At 39.4% G+C, this 24,048-nt stretch overlaps 1 protein-coding gene across 5 annotated transcripts in view; it reads left to right on the top strand.

The window, feature by feature from the left end:
• The window catches only part of igsf9ba (immunoglobulin superfamily, member 9Ba), a 100,181-nt gene that overhangs the window by 48,954 nt on the left and 27,179 nt on the right, over window positions 1-24,048 (top strand). For all 5 annotated transcript variants that reach the window (XM_072692164.1, XM_072692163.1, XM_072692166.1 and 2 more), the window contains exons 4-7: window positions 3,176-3,327; window positions 13,000-13,117; window positions 19,756-19,897; window positions 22,506-22,651. In XM_072692164.1, coding sequence (XP_072548265.1) covers window positions 3,176-3,327; window positions 13,000-13,117; window positions 19,756-19,897; window positions 22,506-22,651 — 558 coding nt within the window. The remainder of the gene's footprint in view (window positions 1-3,175; window positions 3,328-12,999; window positions 13,118-19,755; window positions 19,898-22,505; window positions 22,652-24,048) is intronic.

Below are 24,048 nucleotides of genomic sequence, written 5' to 3'. Positions count from 1 at the left end.
TCCGCTTCACCAAAGTTGCTTAGTGTAGTTAGCAGTGTTTCAGGCCTAAAGTGGGAATGGTAGAGACCCCGTTTTCCATATTACAGATGTCAGTGGAGAATCACCATGATTTTGAAGCTGTTCTTGTAAGGTAAAAATTCTACATAATGTTTCTTTAAACAGCAATGTTATCCCATTGGGTAAGACTGAAGGCCTAATGCATCAGCTTAACCATTACGATTTTTAATGGGTGGGAACAATTTTCTCCAAAGGGCAGAAGCAATTTTCATCATTCTAAAAATAAATCACTGAGTGGCAATAAAATACGAGTGGCAGCCTAACCAGGATTCAGTCAGTTTTCTGAGAAGACATGCCTTTTACCGGCTCTTACTGAAAGTGACACTGTTAAACTGGTACATGCAAGGTAAAATCTATGCAAATGTTAAATATTCTTTCACAAGCTATGAATGTTTGTGTTTAATCCAGAGCAGTCAAAACACTTTGTATCGCTGTAAGCTTAGTGCTCACATACTACCGGACTCTCATATCATAGGGGGGCTAGCAGAAATTAGTCTTTTTTTTACTTTTGACATTTGTGGCCTAAACCTAGGATCTAAATCTGATAGTCACAGTTCACCACTGTATGTAGCACTACACTGCTGGGTGTTTTGGGATTCATGAAAATATCCTTGCATGCTGTGCGTATGGCAAACGCACCACGTAAGCACAGATAGACAGATGTTCTGAGGTATTAATTGCTACCTTTGTTTGTTTTGCACCAGGTGTGTGATCCATTTTAAGTGAAGGCTAAACTCCCATAGGCCGATTGTGACCCACATGCATAAAAAAAATTCAATTGTATGTATGTATTGTACATGCTGCAGGGAGGTATGTCTTGTGTAAGTACTAACTCATGAAAAATACACATGCACATACACAATATATATATAGAGTGACTTCTCATCTATATTCTGCATGTGGGCCTATATAGCTAAAAGTTGCGTTGCTATAGAGATGGAAGCGTAGGCTGATTTGTCCCTAATGTATAGTGGAAACTTGCTCTGAAGTGGGAGGTTGTGGGCTTAGAGAATCTCAGGTATTAACCTTCCTTAGCAGTACTAACTGTACTGCATCTGAGTAATGACTGTACAGGGACCCTGATTCAACAATTTCGAGACCTTGTCTTTAAAGCAAACTCATCACTGGTATATATTAGAGCCGTCAATGTTAGCAGGTTAATGCACACAATTAATCTGCCCATTTTAACATGTTAACCTTTATTTAGCACAAATAAATCATCTTACCCCCAAATTTGCCCCAACTTACTCTTTATTTATGCTGAAATATGGATTAAATCTCATAACTAACTCTCATTCTCTTACACACACTCACACAACACACTAACACACAGCTGCTCCTCTCTCAGCTCTCAGCTTAATCCTCTGTGTCCGAGCAATGTTAATGTTCAAGGCTAAAGTTTTCATATAACTACACTGAGATCGGATGCCTCTAGACTAGTTTAGATTTAACTACTCTAGTTTATTTGGCACACATTTATTTTTCCCCCTGCCCAATCATTCAAGGACATCCTAGCTAGCATTTTAATGTGTGATTAGTCATAAGTAATCACAGAATATTGTTGTGGTTAATGTCATTAAACTTTTTAATCGATTGACACCACTGGTATTTAGTATACAGTCTTACGCAAATGCTTAGACATGTGTAGTTTTTGTTGATTTGATTTGCGCACTGTTCCACTGTGCAGCGTTGCTTGCACAAAATAGAGAAAATAGAACTCTTCGACCACAATCAGCAAAGATATGTTGGGAGAAAAAAAGAACGGCATTTCATTAAAAGAACACTTTGCCAACTGTGAAGCATGGAGGAGGGGCATCGATTATGCTTTGGGTTTGTATTGCTGCCAGTGACACTGGTAATATTGCACGACTGAAGGACAGAATAAATTCCACCAAATACCAAAAAATCCTGGATGCAAATCTCAGTCCATCTGTTAAAGGGCTGAAGCCAAAAAGGGATGGCTTGTACAATAGGATAATGATCCAAGAATATCTCAGAACTAAACGTAGAGTGGGGGAAAAATGCGCTACAAGAAATGAAAGAAGAAAGCTGCTTAGCTTAGCTGCTAAAAATTCATGAATTCTGTCAGAGACTGTATTACTAAATCTTGACTGTGTAAGGTGCCCAAACCCAAATGTTTGCACAGGCTACACTGAAGGTTTTTTTATGTAATGAAAGACATGGAAATGGTGCATTAGCATTTACGTTCTGTTTGAGTAGCTAAAAAGGATGTGTTTACTGCTTCTCTGTAAAAAAAAAAAGACAAAGGGTGCTCAAACTTTTGCATACAACTGTAGTCAAGTCAAGTCAAGTCAAGTCAAGTGGGTTTATTGTCATTTCAACTACATACAGAGTACACAGTGAAACGAAACAACGTTCCTCCCGGACCATGGTGCAACATAGACAGTGCATACAAGATACATGATAACCCCTAAGGTTTACCTATATAAATGTTTTCTTATATTATGTAATTCTGGAGGTATGTGGGTATCTAAGGGCACTTGAGTAAGCACCGGATCTGGGCTCGTTTGGGGGAGGGGCTCTTTAGCACTGGTTTGCTTTTACACTGTAGAATTCCATTTGAACCGTGGCTCAATTTAGAAACAAATTCTGGGCATATTTTTGCAAAATAGTAGAACTTAGATCTATCCGTTTATTGATTTGTCTTATTTTCCTTGGATACAAACACTTAAGCAGCAAAGAACAGAGCTTTCTGAAGTTCTGGCCTTTCACTGTGTAGCATCTGCCAACAAGGAGTCGTTCTCACTGGAGATGGTTTTAGCCCTACAGGCAGGTTGAAGGAGTCACATGAAAAAATTAACCAATCACACAACACCACACATGGGACCTGCAGTGGTCCACAACCGAGTTCACTAGAATCAAAATCCAGACCACAGATTTCAGGAGGACCAGAGATCGGTGTTGTGGACTGCTCCCGGGCTCGAAACCAGGTTTCACACTTGAGCAAACTCACAGAGCAAGCGGACCTGTGTCCGGAAAAAAGCTCTAGTGTGAAAGCGGGAATAGACAACAGCTGGAACTCATCTGGGACAGTGCAGGCTGTGTTGTAGAACATACTTAGACTCTAACTTGTGTGTTTTTTTTGTTTATCTTGCAGCGCCCCCCACGTTCACGGACACGCCGCCGCAGTACGTGGAAGCGAGGGAGGGGGGCAGCATCACACTGAGCTGCACTGCCTTTGGGAACCCCAAACCTGTGGTCACGTGGCTTCGGGAAGGGGAGCAGCTGACCAGCAACAAAAAATACACGGTAACTGAGCTCTGTTTGCAAACTCGGACGCTTTGAGTGGAAATTTGACTGGAATGCACACGTTCAAATCATGGCCTGATCTACCATATGGCTGACCTGGGTGAGTGCCCAGTGTCACCCAATGTCCAAAATGTTGCTTAGAAACAACATAATAAATATAAAAAAATAGGTAGTGTCTATAGACCGCCAAGTCTTCATCCTGCCCGACTGTTTAGCCCTGTTCGCACCTGACATTAACATGCACATAGGCGTTTACACCTGGCATTTTGAATGACCACTCGTGCTGTGGAATTTCCGCTGGAGGAGGACTTCTGAGCACACTCACTTCTATGAAGGCCAAACTGTCCCGTGAATCCTCGCTTGTGTTCCAGTATGGGCTATTTCAGACTTTTAAACCGCGTGGTTTGCTAGCTGAACCTTCATATGAGTATGAGAGAAAAGCTATTTATTTAATATGTTGCCACTGAACACATTTACTGAGTATTTTTGATGTGTAAACAATAAGTATGTGATTTTATATGGGTTAAAAAATGCTCAGATGCAACCCTGTATACAACCCTGTTACTTTATCTCAGAATGAAACAGGCTAATTTTCCTTCAGTGGTGGGCTTATGGACACAACCCTGCTTTTGAGCCCTGCTTTTATAGATTTTATTGCTTTTTACAATGCAGAGATGACCCACAGCTTGGCCTAGCACCACATAACACTTCAGCTTACCAAATCAAACATATTTTGTAATAAATATACTGAGTAGCATTGCTGTCCTCTCCGAGTCCTCTTGCTGTCCAGTTGGCAATGTGTGAGCGATTGTAGCAAGTCAGCCTAGTATTAGCTTTTAGCCTTTTCAGAGTGTATGTCAATTTTGGGGAGTAAATATATAACAGCCTTGTAGAATTGGCTCGTTTTACTTTTGAAAGAGGACAGAACTGTGTTTGAAGTTCACAGTGCATCACTTCCAAGTACCGAACTCTCATTTTTCAAATATTCCTAGGAAAATGCAGTTCCAATCTAGGTTCCCTTTCAAATACTTCAACTATTGTTGAAAATTTCCTGTGAAATGTGAAACCTCAGGAAAGTTGATGCCAAAAGCCACCTAACCCACCTGTTCCAAGTAATCAGCTCATTAACAAGCCCTTCCTGGTTAAAGTAGGGGTGCACCAGAACCAGGAATGGGAATCACTGCAATCGTTCTCTTTGCCGTGAAAGAATTGAGCTCTGAAGAAAGCTCCATCAGGCATTGCTGCGCCAGTCGCACTGACAGATGAAAAACGCAGTGGTGCTGAAGCCGTCTGAAAAACTGGCAAGCATGTTTGCACCTTGCGCTGCCTGTGTTGGAAATGACAGAGCAGACAGACAGTCTAGCTTCAACAGCACTGTCGGCAGCACATCACCCCTGAGTAACAGGGGAGGGTTGAATAATAGGCCACGGAGGAGGCCCACACTTGTTCCCTGTAGTGTGTACTGTGTGTTTTGCCAAAGTTCTCAATTAAGCTCAGTGAAAGGTTGTGGGTTCGATACTCAGGTTTACTATGCTGCCACTGCCACCCTCTCTGAGGTGTTGTAGCATGCCTAACCCTGCACTTTGACTCAGGCTTTCTGACCAAAAGGTTATTGGGTTTGATACCCAGCTCTGCTAAGCTGCCACTGTTGGACTTATCAGCAAGGATCATAACCCTCTCTGCTCCAGGGGTCGTCATAGCATGGTTGACCTCTGCGCTCTGACCCTGGCTTTCCATCCAAAGAGGTAATTATCGTGGCTCAGTAGTTACAGCACAGGGCTGCGGTATCACATGGTTGTGAGTTCAATACCTGGGTCTGCTACATTACATACAGTATATCCATCTAATTAGCCTATATAGTTTAGCCCACTTTAGTCACACTGAAGTTATAAGGAGTGTTTACATACAGGGCAGCCAATCAGGGCAGAGGTCATTTACACACACCAGTCATAATAACACAGTAACCAAAACAACCTGTTTAATTCTAGACAGCCGAGCTGGTATGTTGACTTAGTTTTAGAAGAATGGTATTATTTTATTTGTATTTTATTTATTCTATATTTAACAATTTTTAATTTACAATTCCATTTTCTGAACATTCTCAATGATAATAAATAACTTTATTGCTCTTTAAAAGGGTGTTGTTATGCTTTTGTATTAACATTGTATCGTTGGCATAATGTGGTCTTTAAAAGACAAAAAGATTGTTTATTGCAGTTATTTCTGTGATAATTTGTAGTCCAAAAAAGGGCCTACAGTGTAGGACATTCAGCTACCGACACTCACCAACAGCCTACTTGGTGGGTAAGTGGCTTTAATGCAGGGCATGTTAATACAGAATGTAAATCAAATGTATATAAAGGCAAATTAATCCTAATAATTAACCATATTTATGTAATGATGTAATTACAGTTGAACAGTTATGAAATGTAAGTAGAATATATAGCAGGATAAGTCTTCTAAGAGTTAATGCTCAGATTCCCACTGAACCTTCCCTCGCTTGCTCTACGTCTCTGATCCTGCTGTTGGCTATAGCTAACATTTACACGTTTTGCTTTTTGAGTGGCATTTGCCTTACTCACGCTGCCACTTTTACTCACTGGTGTGTGATGAACAGCGAGTGAAGGCCGGCTGCTGTTCTGCCCTGCATTCACTTTCAGGGAGCAGCTTCCTCCCGGCACGTAGCCTCTCTTGGCCTTTCTCCCGCTGCTGCAGCGCCGAGAAGCGTTCACAAAAGGTCACGTCCGTAACGTACCATGCAGTGAGCTGGTCATGGAGATGAACGCTTTCAACCTCCTGCATATGCTTCATCGCAGCATTAATATTCACATTGTGTTAGCTTTATTTTATGCTAAAGCTAAGCGGCCTGGAATCAGGAAGTGTCTTAGCATCAGGAATTAGATTAGAAGCAGTTAGATTGAAGTCACGTTACAAACAGTTTTGCTTCCAATTGTTTTGTTAAAAACACTGAAATTGTCTGAATTATACTGGAACCTATTAACATGGGACTGAACTAGACACAAGACTTAAACTGTACTTGAACCTAGAGACTCAAGACTCAACTAGGACTTACATCCAGAGACTAAAGATTTGAATCTTAATTGAACCTAGAGACTCAAGACTCAACCAGGACTCACATCCAGATACTCAAGATTTTAATCTTACTAGAACCTAGAGACTCAAGACTCAACTAGGATTCACATCCAGATACTCAAGATTTTAATATTACTAGAACCTAGAGACTCAAGACTCAACTAGGACTCACATCTTAAGACTAAAGATTTGAATTTTAATTGAACCTAGAGACTCAAGACTTGAACTATATTTGAACCTAGAGACTCAAGACTCAACTAGGACTCTTATTTGAACCTAGAGACTCAAGGCTCAACTAGGACCCAAACATTCAAGACTTGTTTGGGCTTGAACCCAGAGACTCAAACTTGCATCCAGGGACTGGAGACTCGAATCATACTTGAACCCACATACTCAAAATTCAACTTGTACTGCACTTGACTCATAACCCAGAGACCCAGAAACTCAGAATTCAACTCACACTCATAATCCACCAACACTTATTTAGCTCGGACTCACACATAGAGCCTCCAGACTCGATTCATACCATAGACTCGATACTCAACTCGGACTTGCACCCAGACACTCGAGATTTAATTCAAACTCATAACCCAGAGACTCGAAACTCAGCTCGGACTTAGACACTTCAGAACCTAGACACTTAAGATTTGACTCTAATTTGTACCCTGGAGACTCAAGACCCAACTCGGACTTGCACCCAGACAGACCAGAGGTTCGAGATTTGACTGTTCCACACCCTAGAGAGACTCAAACTTAAATTAAGTGACTTATGTAACTGGACTGGACAGATTTTAAAACTAAAAATGAATATGTGCATTAAAAATAATTGTTTTAAGCTGTATTCAATTTACATCTTATTAGAAGTACTGATTTTATAAAGTGTACATGAGTGTAGGGGTCAACAAGATTAATCTGCACAATACAATGAAAAACTAATGTCTTGTTCACCACAACAGAAGGCCAGGCAGGCCATAAAAGCAAAAACTGCATCACTGAGATATTGACATTTATTAGCCAGACACATTAGAATTTAAAAGCTAGACATGTCTGGTTAATGCATTTTAATATCTCCAGGGATTCTCCTTTCAGGCCTGTCTGGTAGGGTGACCACCTGTCCCACTTTACGTTGCACCGTACAGCAATTTTAGCCTTTGTCTCGCGTCACGCAATTGGAGCATCCTGTCCCGCTTTTTAATTTGACCCTACCTACTTAAAAAAAAGGCTTACTACTGACTTTTTTATCCAATAGTTCAGAGGAGAGCAATTCAAGCGGTAGTCGGCAGGTTGAGTCGTATGTCATTCAAGCTGTTGACACACGCGCGAACGCCTTCTTAACTTTAAATTTGAGAGCACGCTGTTTGGTCAGGTTAGACAGCAGAAGATACGGTTTCAGTAGCGAATGGGACGTAGCATACACTTGGATAGGACGGGTGGAAGGTGAAGCAGAGAGATGTTTTTGCATTTTATGTAAAATCTGTTTTTCTGTCGGGCATAAGCACAACAACAAGAAACATATTCAGATATTCAATATATTCAATCGGTTTTCATAGGCTAGGCCTAATATAGGCTAGTATAGGCTAGGCCTGATACTTTTTGTGCCTTGTATATTAAGTTAAATGTGATCAAAACTGAGAGCATACTTTTAGTTGCATAATGCCTGGTCTTTTGGACAGTTGACTAGCTAATTTAATAGTCCCAATATGTTTAATAGTCCCGAGATGTTGCAAAATTAATGTTTTGTCTTGTATCGGCCTAAGCCTTAAACTGTAGCAACTGTGTTCTAGCTTTTGAGTCAGGTAGTGTCTTAATCTCTTGGTCAGTGGAGTTGGACATTATATCTTAAGCCTAAAGTTATTACGTCTGTCCCGCATTGTCCTCCTTAAACTTGCTACTTGTCCCACATTTTGCCTGTCTGGAGGTGGTCACCCTACTGTCTGGCCTTCTGTTTTGTGGGGTTTTTTTGTATATGAACAAAAAAAACACGATAATTGTGATCTGAGGGAGTCTCATTATGATCACATGGCCGTGTATCCCATGTGTGTCATATGAAACCACATCTGAAAGATTCTGACTGTTCACACTGTATACAGATCAATGTAGGAAAAACTGGATTTGTGCCACTTTAGCACTGTAATGTATACGCATAGTCTAAAGTTTCATTTACACCGAGGACGCCTGGTCAGCCTCTGATTCTTCCCGTTTTTAGAGTCATTCCGGTAAAAGGCATTTACACAATAGCGCTGTGTCGTGACCTCACCTTTAAGAGAAGTGCCGACGCAGCCAGTGAATTGCCGCTCGACACCCAGGCTGCCATGGCCAGAGGGCGGAGAATAGAAGGAATGTGAGGATGGGGCAGCGAGCGTAAAGAGCAGGAAGGACGAGTCTGGTCTCAAAAAGGCCGTCTGTTTAATCTCCCAGCGTTCTGTGCTCACAGTGTGTAGAAAGCCTCCTTTCTCACCCTTCCTGACTCCCTTCTGCCGCACTGCTGCGTGCGTGTATTCAAATGGAGCTCTTAGCACAAGCAGCGTTTGTGGAAGTTTATTACCTTTCTCTTGTCTGGGTCTTCAGTGTGGGGGCTCGGACACTGACGCTAAGGTGATGGGGCAGTAAGGGGAGTGCTGGGTGGGTTAGAGGTGTAGAGCAGTGTGGCAAAGATGTGATATCATGATACTTAAGGCAAGTTTCATGACAGTATATTGAGGTCATTGATCAGAGGGTTGTGGGTTTGTTACCTTGGTTTGTTAAGATAAGGCTGTTGGGACCTTGAGCAAGGCTCTTAACCCTTTCTGCTCCAGGATCACCATAGCATAGCTATGCTGTAGAAGTATAATGACAGTAAAATCAATTAATTCATTCATTAAAATAATCCTTAAAATGTCCTAAACCATTTCTCTTCTTGAATTTTGATTGTGCATGCCCACTTGTGTTTAATTTTGTCACTACAAAGGGCATGTAATAATGATGATAATATTAATAATAATAATAATAATAATATAAATGTTAAGTTTCCTTAAGCCCTTCCTCAAATCCAAGGTCAAATCCAAACAATAAATACACATTCAATAGATACACTAGACACACAAAGCAACAAAAGACAAAATGCACACGCGCAGACATTTCAAAAGCTGGCTGATTGCTCCCTACTCCCTATATAGTACTTCACATAAGTCACAATCTTCTACATGCTAATAGTGATCTAAATGTAAATGCAAATGCGGGAGTCTTGCAGCATATGGCTGAATACTAATGGATTTCGATTAAATATGTAAGGTATTAATTGGGTGCATGAGCTTTCACTATATGCCTTACATAGTGCACTAAAAAAGGGAGCCACTTGAGATTCAGCCTTGGGCATTCTCTTTTGCTCTCAGTCAGTGGATTTGCTGAATGTGCTATGCCAGTATCTCTCCAGTCAAACAAAGCGTCCTGCAGACACATGCACCAGTACAACCCCAACTTGTGACCAGGGGGGGCAGCTTACTTAGTTCCCCACATCCTTCCCTCAGTGTAGTTGTGGTCAACATTTCATATCACGCCCAATTTAGGTTGGGACTTGGTAAACTTGTTGTTATTACATAAAGCTAGTTATACTGTATCCACACGCTAGTCAGCTAAAACATTATGACCCCAAAAAACCTAGTATGCTATTGGTCCACCGCATTCTGCAAAAAACGCACCGTTACCATGGATTCTACAAGACCTCTGAAGCCGAACATTGCACAGAGCAGAGCATCACACTGCCTCCAGCAAGTTGTTCATTTTTCCGCTAATAAACTGCGCAGATGTACATGTGGCCATTCAAGTGATGTAATGGAAGACAGGACTCATGGGACCAGTAGACTTTCATTGCTTTAAGGTCCAATTCTGATGTCCTTTATTGGTGCTTTTGACGGTGGACAAGGGCCGCAGTGACCCTCCTGTCGGTTCAGATTAGATAGCATACGTTGTCCTTCAGCACCTTCAGCACGTGTTTTCTCTCCTTCTGTCTTTCTCTCTTTCTCTCTCTTTCTCTGTCAGAATCCAGGGCTCTAATACATGTAGTGAAAGCACTTGCAGCAGGTCATGTATAGAAAATCCAGAAAATGCTCCCACTTGCATCTGAGGCGTTACAGCACAAGGCACAAGGCAGTTTGCTTGGTATAAACTCAAGAGATTAGCTACTGAGTTTAGAGTATAGCTGGTGTGCTTAATATAGATGTACTCAAATGTACACACTCCTACACGGATAACTACCTGCATTGTAAAAGTGTCCTGATAATAGCCTGCAGAGAACAGCATGCATAGAGATGCTCCACTTTGGATTTAAGCCATTTAGATGTGGGTTGTAGATGTAAGCTTGTCATGTGACAGAAAGGTCTTAAATGAAGTGATTGCGAAATAAAGAAATGTTCATGACTACACATAGCAGCACCATTTAACATTGATCTCAATGTCTTATTTTACATATTGGAACATTGGAACAAAAAGGCTAGTGTTAAGGGTTAAGCCTAGTCTCAGACTACAGAGCATTTTGAATGGGGATTCTCTATTTAAAGGAAATTATAGTCTGGGAAAACAACCCCTTCAATATATTGTATGAATTACATGAACATGTTGATAAAAGTGAAAAACAAAAGGTAAAAGACAAGATTCCCTTGATTATATATACAGTACCTTGGTCATCAGATTGTATTATTATTATTATTATTATTATTTAACCCCCATAGAAGTCATTATTAGACTACTTTAGTCAAGTGCTTGGCAAAAATACTTTTTTATTGAGATCTGTACTTTGACTTGGCCACGTGGAGGGTGGCAGCATCTCGGAAGCCGCTAACTTCATGGGACGTTCTAGAGCCGCTGTAGTGAAGGTGCACCGAGAATGGACTTGCCAGAGGAGAACCTCAACTCCAGCCAGTAGTACAGAGCAATTGATGTGGACCAGCTAAGCTCCATAATAAACACCTTCCATCACACCACCTAATACAGTTCCCTGCCATGTTGTCTTGTTAGTGTCACCCGAGCCATGGAGAGCTAGTCCCACTATAAGGCAGGTGGTCATAATCTTCTGATTTGACTGCATATACGCAGTATTCATGTTTCAGGAGATCTGGATCTTTGACTTGGCCATTGCAGAACGTTCATATGTTGCTTTGGCCTGGCGCTTGTTTCTCCCTAGCTTTATTTAGTTAGACTGAAGCTGGTTGTCTTGCATTATCTTAGTTATGCACCTAACAGCTTAATGCTGCCACCGTCATATTTTGCTGTTGGGATAGTGTTTGCGAAGGAATGTTAGGTTTTTGCCCCATTTTGAATTTTGACTAGAAAGCTCTATTTTTCATATCTCACATTTTAGCCGAGTCACTCTGATGAACTCCACATGGGCTTTAATGTGTTTTCTCTTCAGTAATGGCTTCTTTCTAGCCATCCTTATATACAGGCCAGTTGTATGCAGAGCTCTTGGTATTGTTGACTGGTGCACCTTCACTCCAGTCTCAGATATTGAACTCTGATCTCTAGCCTCTCTGTGGCTGTGGCTTTTGAGGGATGGCCTTGTCCAGGCAGTGCCTGGGTGGTGTGATGCAGCTTCCATTCCATTTCCTCACAGTTGATCCAGCAGTGCTCACTGCGAGATCCAAACAACGGGATATTGTTTTGTAGTCTACAATTTCCTTAGAATGTTCTGTGGTCATCATTTTCTCAGCTTTTCTTTAGCTTTATAGAGCTTCCACAGCACAGAGGTCGAATAGTGAGCCAAGCAGCATTTTTCAGTCAGTAGTTTCTGTCACATGTCAAAAGGGTTGACGTGTCAGGTTCAATTCAATTCAGTTTGGTATTTCTTGCTTCTGGCTCCCCCTACAGTTGAGAAGCATAAGTCCCACTATGAGCCACCACTATAGGGCTTGTTTTTCTGGACAAGCTGAAGCAATGCAAGACAGAACCGTCACTGAAAGAAGCGAGTGGACTGATGTGGTATGGTAATATTCCCGTGCTTTACACAAATGTGACTCGGGCTATGCAGACGCTACACCGTTCTCGCGAGCGTTATCTCCAAAGTTATATACGTGCCAAGCCTGGAATGGCAATGACAGCTAGGCTATTCTCCTTTATAACGTCAATGGAGCATCACAGTTATTTTGAAACTGTAATTTTAAGGTAAAAATGCTACGTAATGTTGCTTTAAAGGGGTTCAATAATTTTGTAAGGCACTGTGTATGTGATGTGGAAATTATATACAGTTTGAGATATGGCTTTTTAGGCTTTTATGATGGGGTAAAAAAAAAGAAATAAAATGCTAATGCATGGTACTAAATATGAATCCTTTCTGTACTTCCTGTGCCTCAAATTGAGGCTTTTACTTTGTATGCCACTCATCTATTGCTCCCTGCGACAGGAACGTGCTTGAAATCTCTTACCATCCGAGTTGTGTACTGCAATTCATCTCAGAGCCCAATTCCGGGAAAAAAAGAAACACTTTAATGCATGGTATAGGAATTCTGATACCACCCGATTCTAATGGCTGCTATTACTGGTGTTATAATGGATATAAAGAATCTGAGATGTTGTGTTGGCTTTGTATGTGTGTGTGTGTGTGTGTAGGTGAGTGATGGCAGTCTGACGGTGCAGGCCATTGCACGGGAGGACCGAGGAGCGTACAGCTGCCGTGCTCACAGTGACCAGGGAGAGGCCGTTCACACCACACGCCTCCTGGTACAAGGTGAGGAACGCTCTTTCTTTGGTCCCATTTAACCCAGATAAGATTAACTTAATGGGAAAATACATGTTCAGTATTTTTTGTTTCTTAGTTTTCACTGAAGCTATGAGGTGTGAAGAACCTCTAATGATGTAAAGGTTCTTTACCAATTATTCAAACATGGTTCTTTATGGAACCAAAAGTTGTTCTTCTATTGAAGCCCTGTCCATCACTATTGTATTCATAAGCTTTCTGACCTTGTAGGTTGAACTGTATGTCCAAAGGTTTGCATACACATGCTCCTCCAACAGTTCTCTTCTCTCCTGCCCAGCCTTTATGCCAGATGCTGGAACATTGCTGGGAGGATTTGATTGCTTGCAGACACAAGAACACTAGTCATATTGGATGATTAGAGCTGAAGCACAAATGCCGCTCCAGCTCATACCAAAGGTCTTGGATGGAGCTTCATCACTCCAGGGAACACAGTTCCTTTGGTCTACAGCCCAGTGCTCGGGGGTTCTTTTGGAGATTATAGATACTATAGCTGTGTGTACACAATTGCTCTTGTGTCTCGTCAGCATCTTTTCAGCATCATAATGTCTTGATAGCGTTATCTCTGACTAACTGACTAATGCGGTCTACAATTTTAGGCTACACTGAGATGTTACCACATTCAATATTCTGACAATAACACATTTAACACCACGGTAACCCTGTCACAGCTTTTTCTGTCAAGCTTTTTTATTCAACAGTATAACTAGAAGGCAACAAAATGCTTTTGATTGATAGAGCCAAGCCTCTGCAACATTCAGCCCATTGAGAAGCAGCAGATAACCAGAAGCCTGAAGAAGCCTGAAGTGAAGTAGTACCATAGATATAGTTTGTCCACTTATCCACACTGTCCATGAATTAGACTAATTGTCTGAATCGTGTCTGGACCCATTGATGTCTTTCTTTCATGTCTGCCCTCCCTAAGCACAACGGTCAATACTCTCACAGCCATTCAGAGCACATAGATCACAGCCTGTCACTCAGCTCCTAATGGAGTCTTCCACCAGAGCATGTTCATGACCCTGATCAGGAAGATTGCAGCAATGTGGGCCGTCTGTTTTTTCCTAAGTCTCAGCATGCATTCATTACTCTTTAAAGCATAAATAAAGAAGTAGAAAATATTGTTACTGTATATAAGTATTATTTGATCTCTGATTAAGAGTTGAGCTTTACTATTGCAGATATTGTTGAAATTGAATAGTTTAGTTAATTAGTTAATTTAAAAAATGTGTCCATTGGCAATTTTGGTTATTGGTTATTATTTGTGATAAACATTTTTTCCTGAAACATATTTATTACTGAAATATTTTCCCACTTGGTTCTCTCCAAAAACCTTACTAGACAATAAATAAATTAATTAATTTATTAATGAACCAGTATTTTTATGTATAAGTACATATTTTAATTAGGGATTTCACAATAGCACTTTTTTCATGTCCGATACCGATACTGCAACCTTGAATATCTGCCAATACCAATAGCAATCCGATACCATCGTTTCCCCTCTCCTAACTCCTCTTTTAAGACATCTAGGCCAAGTGGGTATGATTTCTGACAGACTGACGTAACTTGATTTGCCCCAAAGATTTCTAAAGAATTTATAAGAGGCAGTCACACATGCCACGTTATTTCTCGAAGAGTTTAGTACAAATTGGACCATATTTTGGTCATAAAGTTACTTCTCACCTGCAGTTGGAGTTTGTAAAGATAATGAAAACCTGGTTAGCTAGGGTAAGTATTGCTACTTGTTGCAGTGTCTGTAAGTTACACTGATCCTGTGCTATAAAGCCTGAAATACTGACATGTAGGCTTGAACCTATGCAACCAATGCATTTACGTGATAGTATCTAGGGAATTGAATCAGATTATACTTTTTTCCAAAATCTAATCCAGTTTGGCCAGTATCAAACCAATACCGTTATTAAGTATCGGATCGGTGCACCCCTAATTTCAACGCCATATTTTCTGCATATACCCACCTTGGTTTACAGATTAGACAAAATTCGAAATCAATATAATAAGGACAAACCTTATGCTAGAATTTGTTTTAGGTGTTAGCTGAGCACAGCAAAATACTCAACATGAAATATGAATATATGTAATTATATACGGTGGTGCTAGCTCCCTAAAATGAGGTGTTGCAGGGTGGGATGTCTGACATCAGGTCTGCTTCTTCTTAATAATGTGACATCGTTATGTCAGTTGCATTCTAAAGATTATTATTTAGTAATTACCTGGAAATCAACATCTGCTGGCTGAGTTTTTCTTACCTTATAGTAGTGAGAACCGCAACTGCCGCTAGTTCTGAGGTGCTTAAGAGCTTAGGAAGAATGAGGTCATGCATGTCTGATGGCTGTTCAGAAATCAGAGTCTGAATCAGACTGGTCTATGAGTTCATATTTGGAGCAGTGTAGCCTCTAAACATTGGCCTGGTATTCTGCTCTCATGGCCTTGAGCTCTGAGATGCTCCAGAGTTGTACCTTTATCCTTTTATCCCGGCACTCTTGTGCAATTTTGATTTTGTAAGGGAAAGCCTTTTGAGAGAAGACTGAAAGTTTAAGGGGGCTTTTTCCATCGTTCCTCTTTTGTGATTTGCTACGTTTTAGACAGAGAAAAGGCTCAAACCTGTTTTCTATCTCTCCCTGAATGTAATTGCTTATAAAGATTAAATAAAGGGATGAAAAACAGAAGTGATACGTCTTGGGTGCTTGTTGCCAGAAACATGTCCTGATCTCTGAACAAATGGAATATAAAAGTAGAACAGCCTACCCTGCCTTCAGCTTATTCGGATAAGACATGAAATGTTTGCGTGTGTTTATTTGTGTGTGTGTGTGTGTGTGTGTGTATAAGCGCAGGCACTTGTTGCTGGTGCTGGTGCTGGAGCCTGTCCTCCGTTTGCCCCGGTGTACGTGGGTGAATGATGAAGTGGTCACGTTTATTACCCCTGCTCTGTACGCACAACAATGGCAAACACCATCAGCCTGCCTGTCGCCCGCTTTGCTTTCACTGCAGCCAGATTTATGAGGGCCAGTAATCCTGGACAACACGCCCCCGACTTCACACACAGGCTCTCTGGGACCTACCATATAACATCTCTTCCACTTTGTCATTCAGAACATTTTAAGGGTATTAAATGGATCAGTGCGTCTGACGGGGGCGATTGAACTGCGTCTATGAGAGATTAGAATCAATTAGAATGAATCAGGATTCATTAAAATTCAAATTCGATAAGCTGTACGTTTATTTCTGTGGCCATAATGAATGCTCAATTCTCTTGTTGTCTTTAATAAATAAATAAACTAGAAAAGTGCATTTTCTAAAGGAAACGCAGAAGGTTGCACAGCTTAAATGGTTCTCACATCCGGGCATTTACGGTCACTATAAAATTGTAAATGTTTTTCATTTATATTACATTTTTATAAAAAGAATTTAAATGGTGTGATGTGTGTTGAAATATGTTTAATAGCGTTTATGTTACTGGCCCATAATCAAAATTATTATTATTATTGTTATTATTATCTGAACTACACCGCTATTTGGTGGTGGTATTTGCAATGGTATTTCAGGTGGTTGCCATAGTGTTGCTTAGCAGTTGCTATGGTATCTCAGATGGTTGCATTGGTGTTGCTTGAAGATTAAGTGTTTGTAATTGGTTACTATGTGGTTGCTATAGTGTGTGTATAAGTGGTTGTTAAATGGGTGCTGTAGTGTTGCAAGGTGGTTGCTAATATATTATAGGTGGTTGCTGTGGTGTTGCTTAGTGGTTGCGAAGGTGTTGCTAGCTGGGTGATACTAGTTACTATGACTTCCCAGGTGGTATCTCAAGTGGTTGCTATGGTACCCAATGTGCTTGTTTGGGTGTTTGTATTGTAATGACATGGGAACACTACTGTCAGTACATCCTCCAGTCACATCTGGTAAGAGTCTGTGACAAATAAGGCATTTCAATGTGATTGTTAAGAAATGTTTCATTTAAATATTATTTAAAATAATTATTTTATAAAAATATTACAAATGGTATTGTATCTGCAACAATCTCTTCAGTGTCTTAAAATGTGTTTCATGGCTTTTATAACAAAATATAAAAAAAATGTTTTTAAACAGGTCGTTCCATCAGATGTTCTTAGACTTTATTTTGAAACTATATTACAGAAAATATAATATATATTATATTATATTAGAAAATAACAGACTTGATTACAATAAAAAGCATACCATGTGACTGACCCATAATTAACCATATTATTATTATTATTATTGTAGTTGTTTTTATTGTTGTTTTTGTTATTATTACCTAAAATACACCGCCACGTGATGGAGTAAAGCCTGTTCCAGTGGAGAGTCAGATGGAGTCGCAGCCAAGCCGTGCCAAGCCTTTTCTGGCCCAAGGCTTGTTTTCTTAGATTTTTAGTAAACTGGCAATATTGTTTTTTACAAAAAGCAATATTCTCACAAAGCCTCCGGAGACACACTTCGCTTAAGTCTTCCACAATAACGGCATGGGAGCCTGCCCAGGACATTTTCAGGACCGCTTGTGCGGTTTCTCTTGTGAAGTCTTTTTAATATTCAAAAAACCCACAGTATTGTCAGGAGTCCCTTTGTTAGCAGTATCACTGACTGCATTTAAAGGAAGTGTTTAGAAAGCTCAGGGCATCCTCCACATGTTAAGCTCGGCGCCTGTTCACCGACAAGGCAGACGCTGCATTTGTTTATGCCGAGAGGGACGGCCATGCTGTGACCACTCGTCGAGTGTGTGTAAGCATCACTGGTCAGAGGATATTGTGCCAGTCTGCTTGTATGCGCAATTAAGGGGATAGGGGCCCAATTTCAGTGACAGCCTCTAGAGAGGAGGCCTGTAGGGACAGAGGGAAAGGCTAATGCTGGTTAACCTGCTGATACACTGACCTCAATGTCAGAAGTAGTTTGGTGAAAAATTCAGAATCAAAATGACAATTTATTGGCTCATTACCAATGCAGACAATGAGACTAGGCTTGTTTGGCAGCCGGAGTGCGTCTGAATAGTCATTTTTAAGAATCTGACGCTACTGATGTCTTTAGTCTGTGATTACATGTATTGTGATAAATATCGTGTTTTGCGAAAAAAGTCTTTAAATATCGTGATACAGTATTTCTGCCCTACTGGAGTCTTATTAGTCAAGGCATTTTCCCAGGCATATCCTTTTTTTGGGTCTAAGCAATGCAGGTTTTTTTTTTTTTAATTGTGTCCAGAATTTTGCTTTGATTGTAGGCCAGTATTTGCTTCTACAGACAAAAAACACATTCTGTGTACATTTTTAGAAACACGTCTGCTTAAGTCCTGCCTTCTCTCTGCCAGTATTGGTCTGTACGCACATGGACAAAATTGTTGGTGCCCCTCGGTTAATGAAAGAAAAACCCACAATGGTCACAGAAATAACTTGAATCTAACAAATAATAATAAACAGAAATTCTGTGAAAATTAACAAATAAAAATCCAACATTGATTTTGAACCATGCTTCAACAGAATTATAAAAAAAAACTCATAAAATAGTTAATATAGTCATAAATTTAACTTTAATACTGTTAGTTTAGCCAACCAGCTAAAGCTAAGTTGTGAGAAAGAGGCGTTTTAACTAAGGATGCACCGATCCATCTTTTCAGATTTTTCTTATTCTGATACCGATACGATACATGAACTTTGCATATCGGCCTACACCAGATACCGATCCAGTACCATTGTTAAATACATAACCATATACCTGACCATCTGGGAGAGACTTAAGGAATCAGGATTGATGTAATCACTATTTCACAAACTTTGTAAAAGAAACTATAACAAATAAACACAGATATAAATGAACCCAATTTCTATTTATTTGTCATTAAAATATAAATATAATGATGGTGCTGGACCTTGACACAGTGTTGTCTGGGCTCAGGACTTTTATACTTAAATTCAAAGTCTGTGAGACTAAAGAGGAGCTAGCAGCTCAGACGAATTATCTGAAACTCGGTCCAGCTATTTTTGTTAGTATCAGGACTGTTATTCGATCCTAGTTTTAACCCTTTATTAGTTATTTAAAATAAATAGAGATTCATAACCATATGGTTATGATTGAACTGTATTAAAAACAATAAAAATGATTTTTCTATCTTAGCCTAACTGTAATTTCAACCAGTTTGTCCCACCACTGTACGAATAGATGTTTACATGGTAAAAAAGACGCTAAATACTTTAATTAAACTTTACATTTAATCATTTGAATTTGACACACCCTGTTCTCTCTCCTTCCCTGATCCTGATGCTTTTAGGCTTATTGTTTTTCTTGATCACGTCAGAAGTGACACACAGAGTTATGGCAGATATAAGGAAACAGTCTAGTCTGTTTGAGATTATTGAACAACCTGATGCAGTTTGAGGTGAGTGTGTGGTGATTTAGGCATGTAGTTTGCACAGTGTAATATCTGAGGGTTTTGAGCTGGACATTAGTTCCAGTAGCTCCAGTGCATAACAAAAGATACAAGCTGAACTTTCCCCTTAGAAGGACGCATGCTTGCAAAACAGACGTTTTGTGCTTTGTGATATTTTTATCTGCCAGCACTCAGTGAGTTGTTTTTAAATTTTTTCCAGGTCCTCCGTACATCGTAGCTCCTCCTGAGAACATCACTGTAAACATCTCCCAGAACGCCCTCTTCACGTGCCAAGCAGAGGCCTACCCCGGCAACCTGACCTACACATGGTTTTGGGAGGAGGACAACGTCTACTTCAAGAAGTAAAGTTATGATCGAGTTCACTACTGTGCCATGCCATAGACATCTAAGTGTAGGCGGCATGATGTGGTCAGGGTTACACGCTAGTTGTCATATTATTGTGACCATGAGATCAATACATTTTGATTAAATGACAACATGACAAAAAGCCCATTCACTATGGGCACCCCTGGTCACTGTTACAGTGCACTGGTACTGTGAATAGCTAAGCGAGTAAAAGATGACATTGTTTCCAACAAGCAAATAAAGACATAATTCTGTAATATTTTAAGCAAGATTTTTTTTTCTCAGTATTTTACAGTTTCAAATAATAAAAGCCATAAGTAAAAGTTTAGGCACCCTGCATGGTCAGTGCTTAAAAAAAAGTATCATAACTTTTGGTAGCAGCGTCCAGGTCTTGTTTGGGGGATTTTCACCAATTCTTCCTATTTAATTCTGCTAGATTCTTGGCCTGTCTTGCATACACTGCAGTTTTGAGGTTCCCATGGATTGTCTATAATTTTTTTCTGTTACCTTCTTCTTGCATTGTTATCCTGCTGGCACAGGGAAGATTTCAATTCCAGCATTTCCAAATAAATTTTCAGATCCTCATCATCTACTCACTTAACTTATAACCAGGGATGCACACACACTCAATTGCATATTGAAATATTATATATATATATATATATATATATAGTATAATAATTGCAAGGTATATCACAATTGCAATATTAGAGAAAATAATTTTAAATGGTATCTTGTCCACATCCATATGGCGCAGCCCTATTGCGTGTTCAGGAGGGAGTTTGGCTCTGCATATGTTCAGAGACGTACAGTCCTTGAGTCTCTGGCTAGCTGCAGCTGTGTTGCGTGTTGGGTGTGGAGAAGCACACACAGCAGGTTTTGATGCTGGAATAAGAACAGCTCGGGATAGTGTGCTTGTGTCATCACATGCCTAAAAAAACATGCTGATCATCTGATGTGGAGCCAAGAGTTGCTCTTCCCTGCCTAAGCAGCGCAATACTGCCCCTCTAATTCCTTCACTCTGACTGTAGCCTAAAATAATATGCTGAAAGCAAAGTGTCTCAGCTTCTGCTCATCCCAACCCCCCATGCCCTTTCTGCTGAGCAGGACTTTCTCATCTCTACAAAACACGCAGACTCAGGAAACATCAGTATTGCTGTGAAACATATGTGCATTGATCACGTACTGACTTGATGACTATAGTGTTACTTTTAGGTGCCACAGTTTTCGAGTTCAAAGCACAGCCAGCACACTTACATGGGACTTTATAAGGCATATGTTTTTTAGTCAGTTTGCTTTTCTTGCCATCTGCTAAATTTGTCTCTGATGTAAATGATGCTTCTAAACTCATATACAGACATTCAGCAGTTTGTTCCACATCTCTGACTGTTTCATCTAGTTTAACTACTTTCTCTTATTTAAGCCTTCTGTTATGTCCAGCTGTAAGCAACAGCAATAAAGTATGTAATACATATTACTATTACATACTGCATTTTATTAACTACTTATTACTTATTGTTGTGACGTATACATATTTACATGTATGTTATAAATATTGGGCACATAATTATTACATATGCAACATTACAAGTACATATTACTTGAATATATTGTTACTGTCTATAATATGTGTTATTACATATGATATGACACAATACATGTATGGTTACATATACCAAACATAGTAACTTACTAAACATTGTCTTTAGCTCAATTAATATTAATTTTATCAATATTTAGTCTAATCAAAATTTTTACTCCCTACCGGTTTACTTATTATAATTCCTTAAAAAAATAAACACTAAATAATATAATAAAAAAAATATACATCCACAATATATATAAACTTTTTTTTGTGAATTATAAAATCAAAGTCAAAATGTTGATTATATATATGTGTGTATTTCATTTTTTATTCTAGATTAATTCTTATTTTAATTTGGCTTTTTAATGAAATTGTATTTTGCCTAAAGACACATCTTCCTGCCCCCCCCCCCAGTCTTTTTGGAGTTATAAAACTTTCTGTTTACATGTTTTAAAGTAGCTTTTATAAGCATTTTGAGGATGCTGTTGGTGCTTCAAATGATCAGCTGCAAACAGTTTCATTTGACTGGTTTAATTAGATGAAGTGCAGCAGATGTTGAATAATAAAAATCACTGTATTCAGTACGGGAAAGTCTCAGAATAGTACTTTTTAAGAGTCTGTCGCTACTGATGTTTTTAGTCTGTGATTACATGTATCGTGATAAATATTGTGTATTGTGAAATTGTCTTTATATATCGTGATATAGTATTTGTACCATATCGCCCAGCCTTATGTTAAAGTGCATTTTTTGTTCAATTACAAATGATGTCTTGCCTATTTTGGTGTTTCCTTGCTGACCCACCCTTCCCGACCGATAAACTCATTAAGAAATCCATCCCAAGCTGAATTTGCTGTGTCAGTGCAGGAAAACCTGCGCAGGACAAGGGGCCTCTTGGGAACCCGAGCTCTGATGCTCTGACTGTGGATTTGACATTATAACCCTTCAAAGCTGTCAGGGTGTGAGCAGGCATCGGGCGGCGTATGTTTCACACGTGTTCTCTGTTCTGCTGTCTTTGCAGTGATCTGAAGCTCAGAGTGCGCATTCTGATCGATGGCACCCTCATAATCTTCCGTGTGAAACCTGAGGATGCTGGGAAATACACCTGCAGCCCCAGCAACAGCCTGGGCATCTCCCCCTCTGCCTCAGCCTACCTGACAGTACAGTGTAAGTACAACCTCATAAACCGATCATAAACTGTTAAGGTATTTAGATTTTGTTAGTTATTAATTGTTTATTAATATATTAACATTAACATTGTTTAAGTTATTTACTGTGTGAAGTTATTTTGGAAGTTTCCTGTTCCTGGCTCCACCCTCTTATGTCTACTCCCTAGCCCCGCCTTATCATTATTGTTTCCATTTGTGTCTAGTTTTTCACTCCACTTTTCCCAGGGGTTTCTAGTCTTGTCTGTGGTGTGAGTAGCTTTTATGTTTTGTGAGTAGCTTTGTTGTTTTTCCTGTGCTTTAGTTTAACTTGTCAATTAAAATGTATAGATATTTATATAAACTTATGCGTAATTTGCAAGTTTAACCCCTCGCCAGCCTATAGACTGCCTATAGACAAGAATACTCCTCCTCCCAAAACACAGATATTCCATAACTCTATGTTTTAATCATGGCCAAGAAAATCATTGTTGTTTGTTAATATTTAGCTTGTCCTTGTATTTTTAGCATTCTTTTCATGGGTATTTGCAAAGAACACATTTTTGTTGTATAATTAGTGAAATTAGTGAACAGTATATATTAACTAATAATAACTAACATAAGCGTACATCTGTGTATCTGTTTTAAATTAGAGATATATTAATACAGGTAGACTGTTTAATTTAATTAGTTTTACTTATTTAACTTAATAAGTTTAACTAATATAATCATATATTATATAATAATATAATAGTGCAAATTATTTTTATATTAGTTATTGATGAATAACTATAAAACTTAATATAATAATAATAATATATATAAGGTAATATATTAATTATAATATATTATAATATATTATTTAACTTTAAACTATAACATTAACAATAACTATAATATTAGGCTAAATTCACTCTATTTCAATACTACTATTTCAAGATTTGGGTGACTTTTATATGAGGTACCGAAATCTAATACATATCCGATGAACATCGCTGTGACTAGTGTCTAAACCACCAGATGAGAATTTACAGAACATACCTGCGTGTACACTGCAGGTAAAAAAAGACACAACTCTGATCTGGTTCTCCTTATGTGATGCAGATTTCATAAACACACTGAATGTTCAAATTTCAATCCTGATTTGGGTGACTTTTATATGAAGTACCGAAATCAGACTTTATGACTTTTATGTCAATCCAGATCAGTCTGGATCCCATCTTGTAATATGTGCAGGAACAGACCCCTCAAAACCTGCAGTGTGAACATAACCCTTGATAGATTGTACAGCTCTGGATAGGAGCACAGGAGCCGACAGTATGTGATGCATGTGTACGCATGATCTTCATGCACTGTTATGCATTGGTGTCCCTTGGTTGTCAAGGCATCGTTTTATGTGAAACTCATCGATTTTACATC

This window comes from Salminus brasiliensis, chromosome 11 (assembly GCF_030463535.1).
Source record: "Salminus brasiliensis chromosome 11, fSalBra1.hap2, whole genome shotgun sequence".
NCBI classification, from domain to species: domain Eukaryota; kingdom Metazoa; phylum Chordata; class Actinopteri; order Characiformes; family Bryconidae; genus Salminus; species Salminus brasiliensis.
Note: the sequence above shows the minus strand (reverse complement) of the source record. Positions and strands in the feature narration are given on the sequence as shown.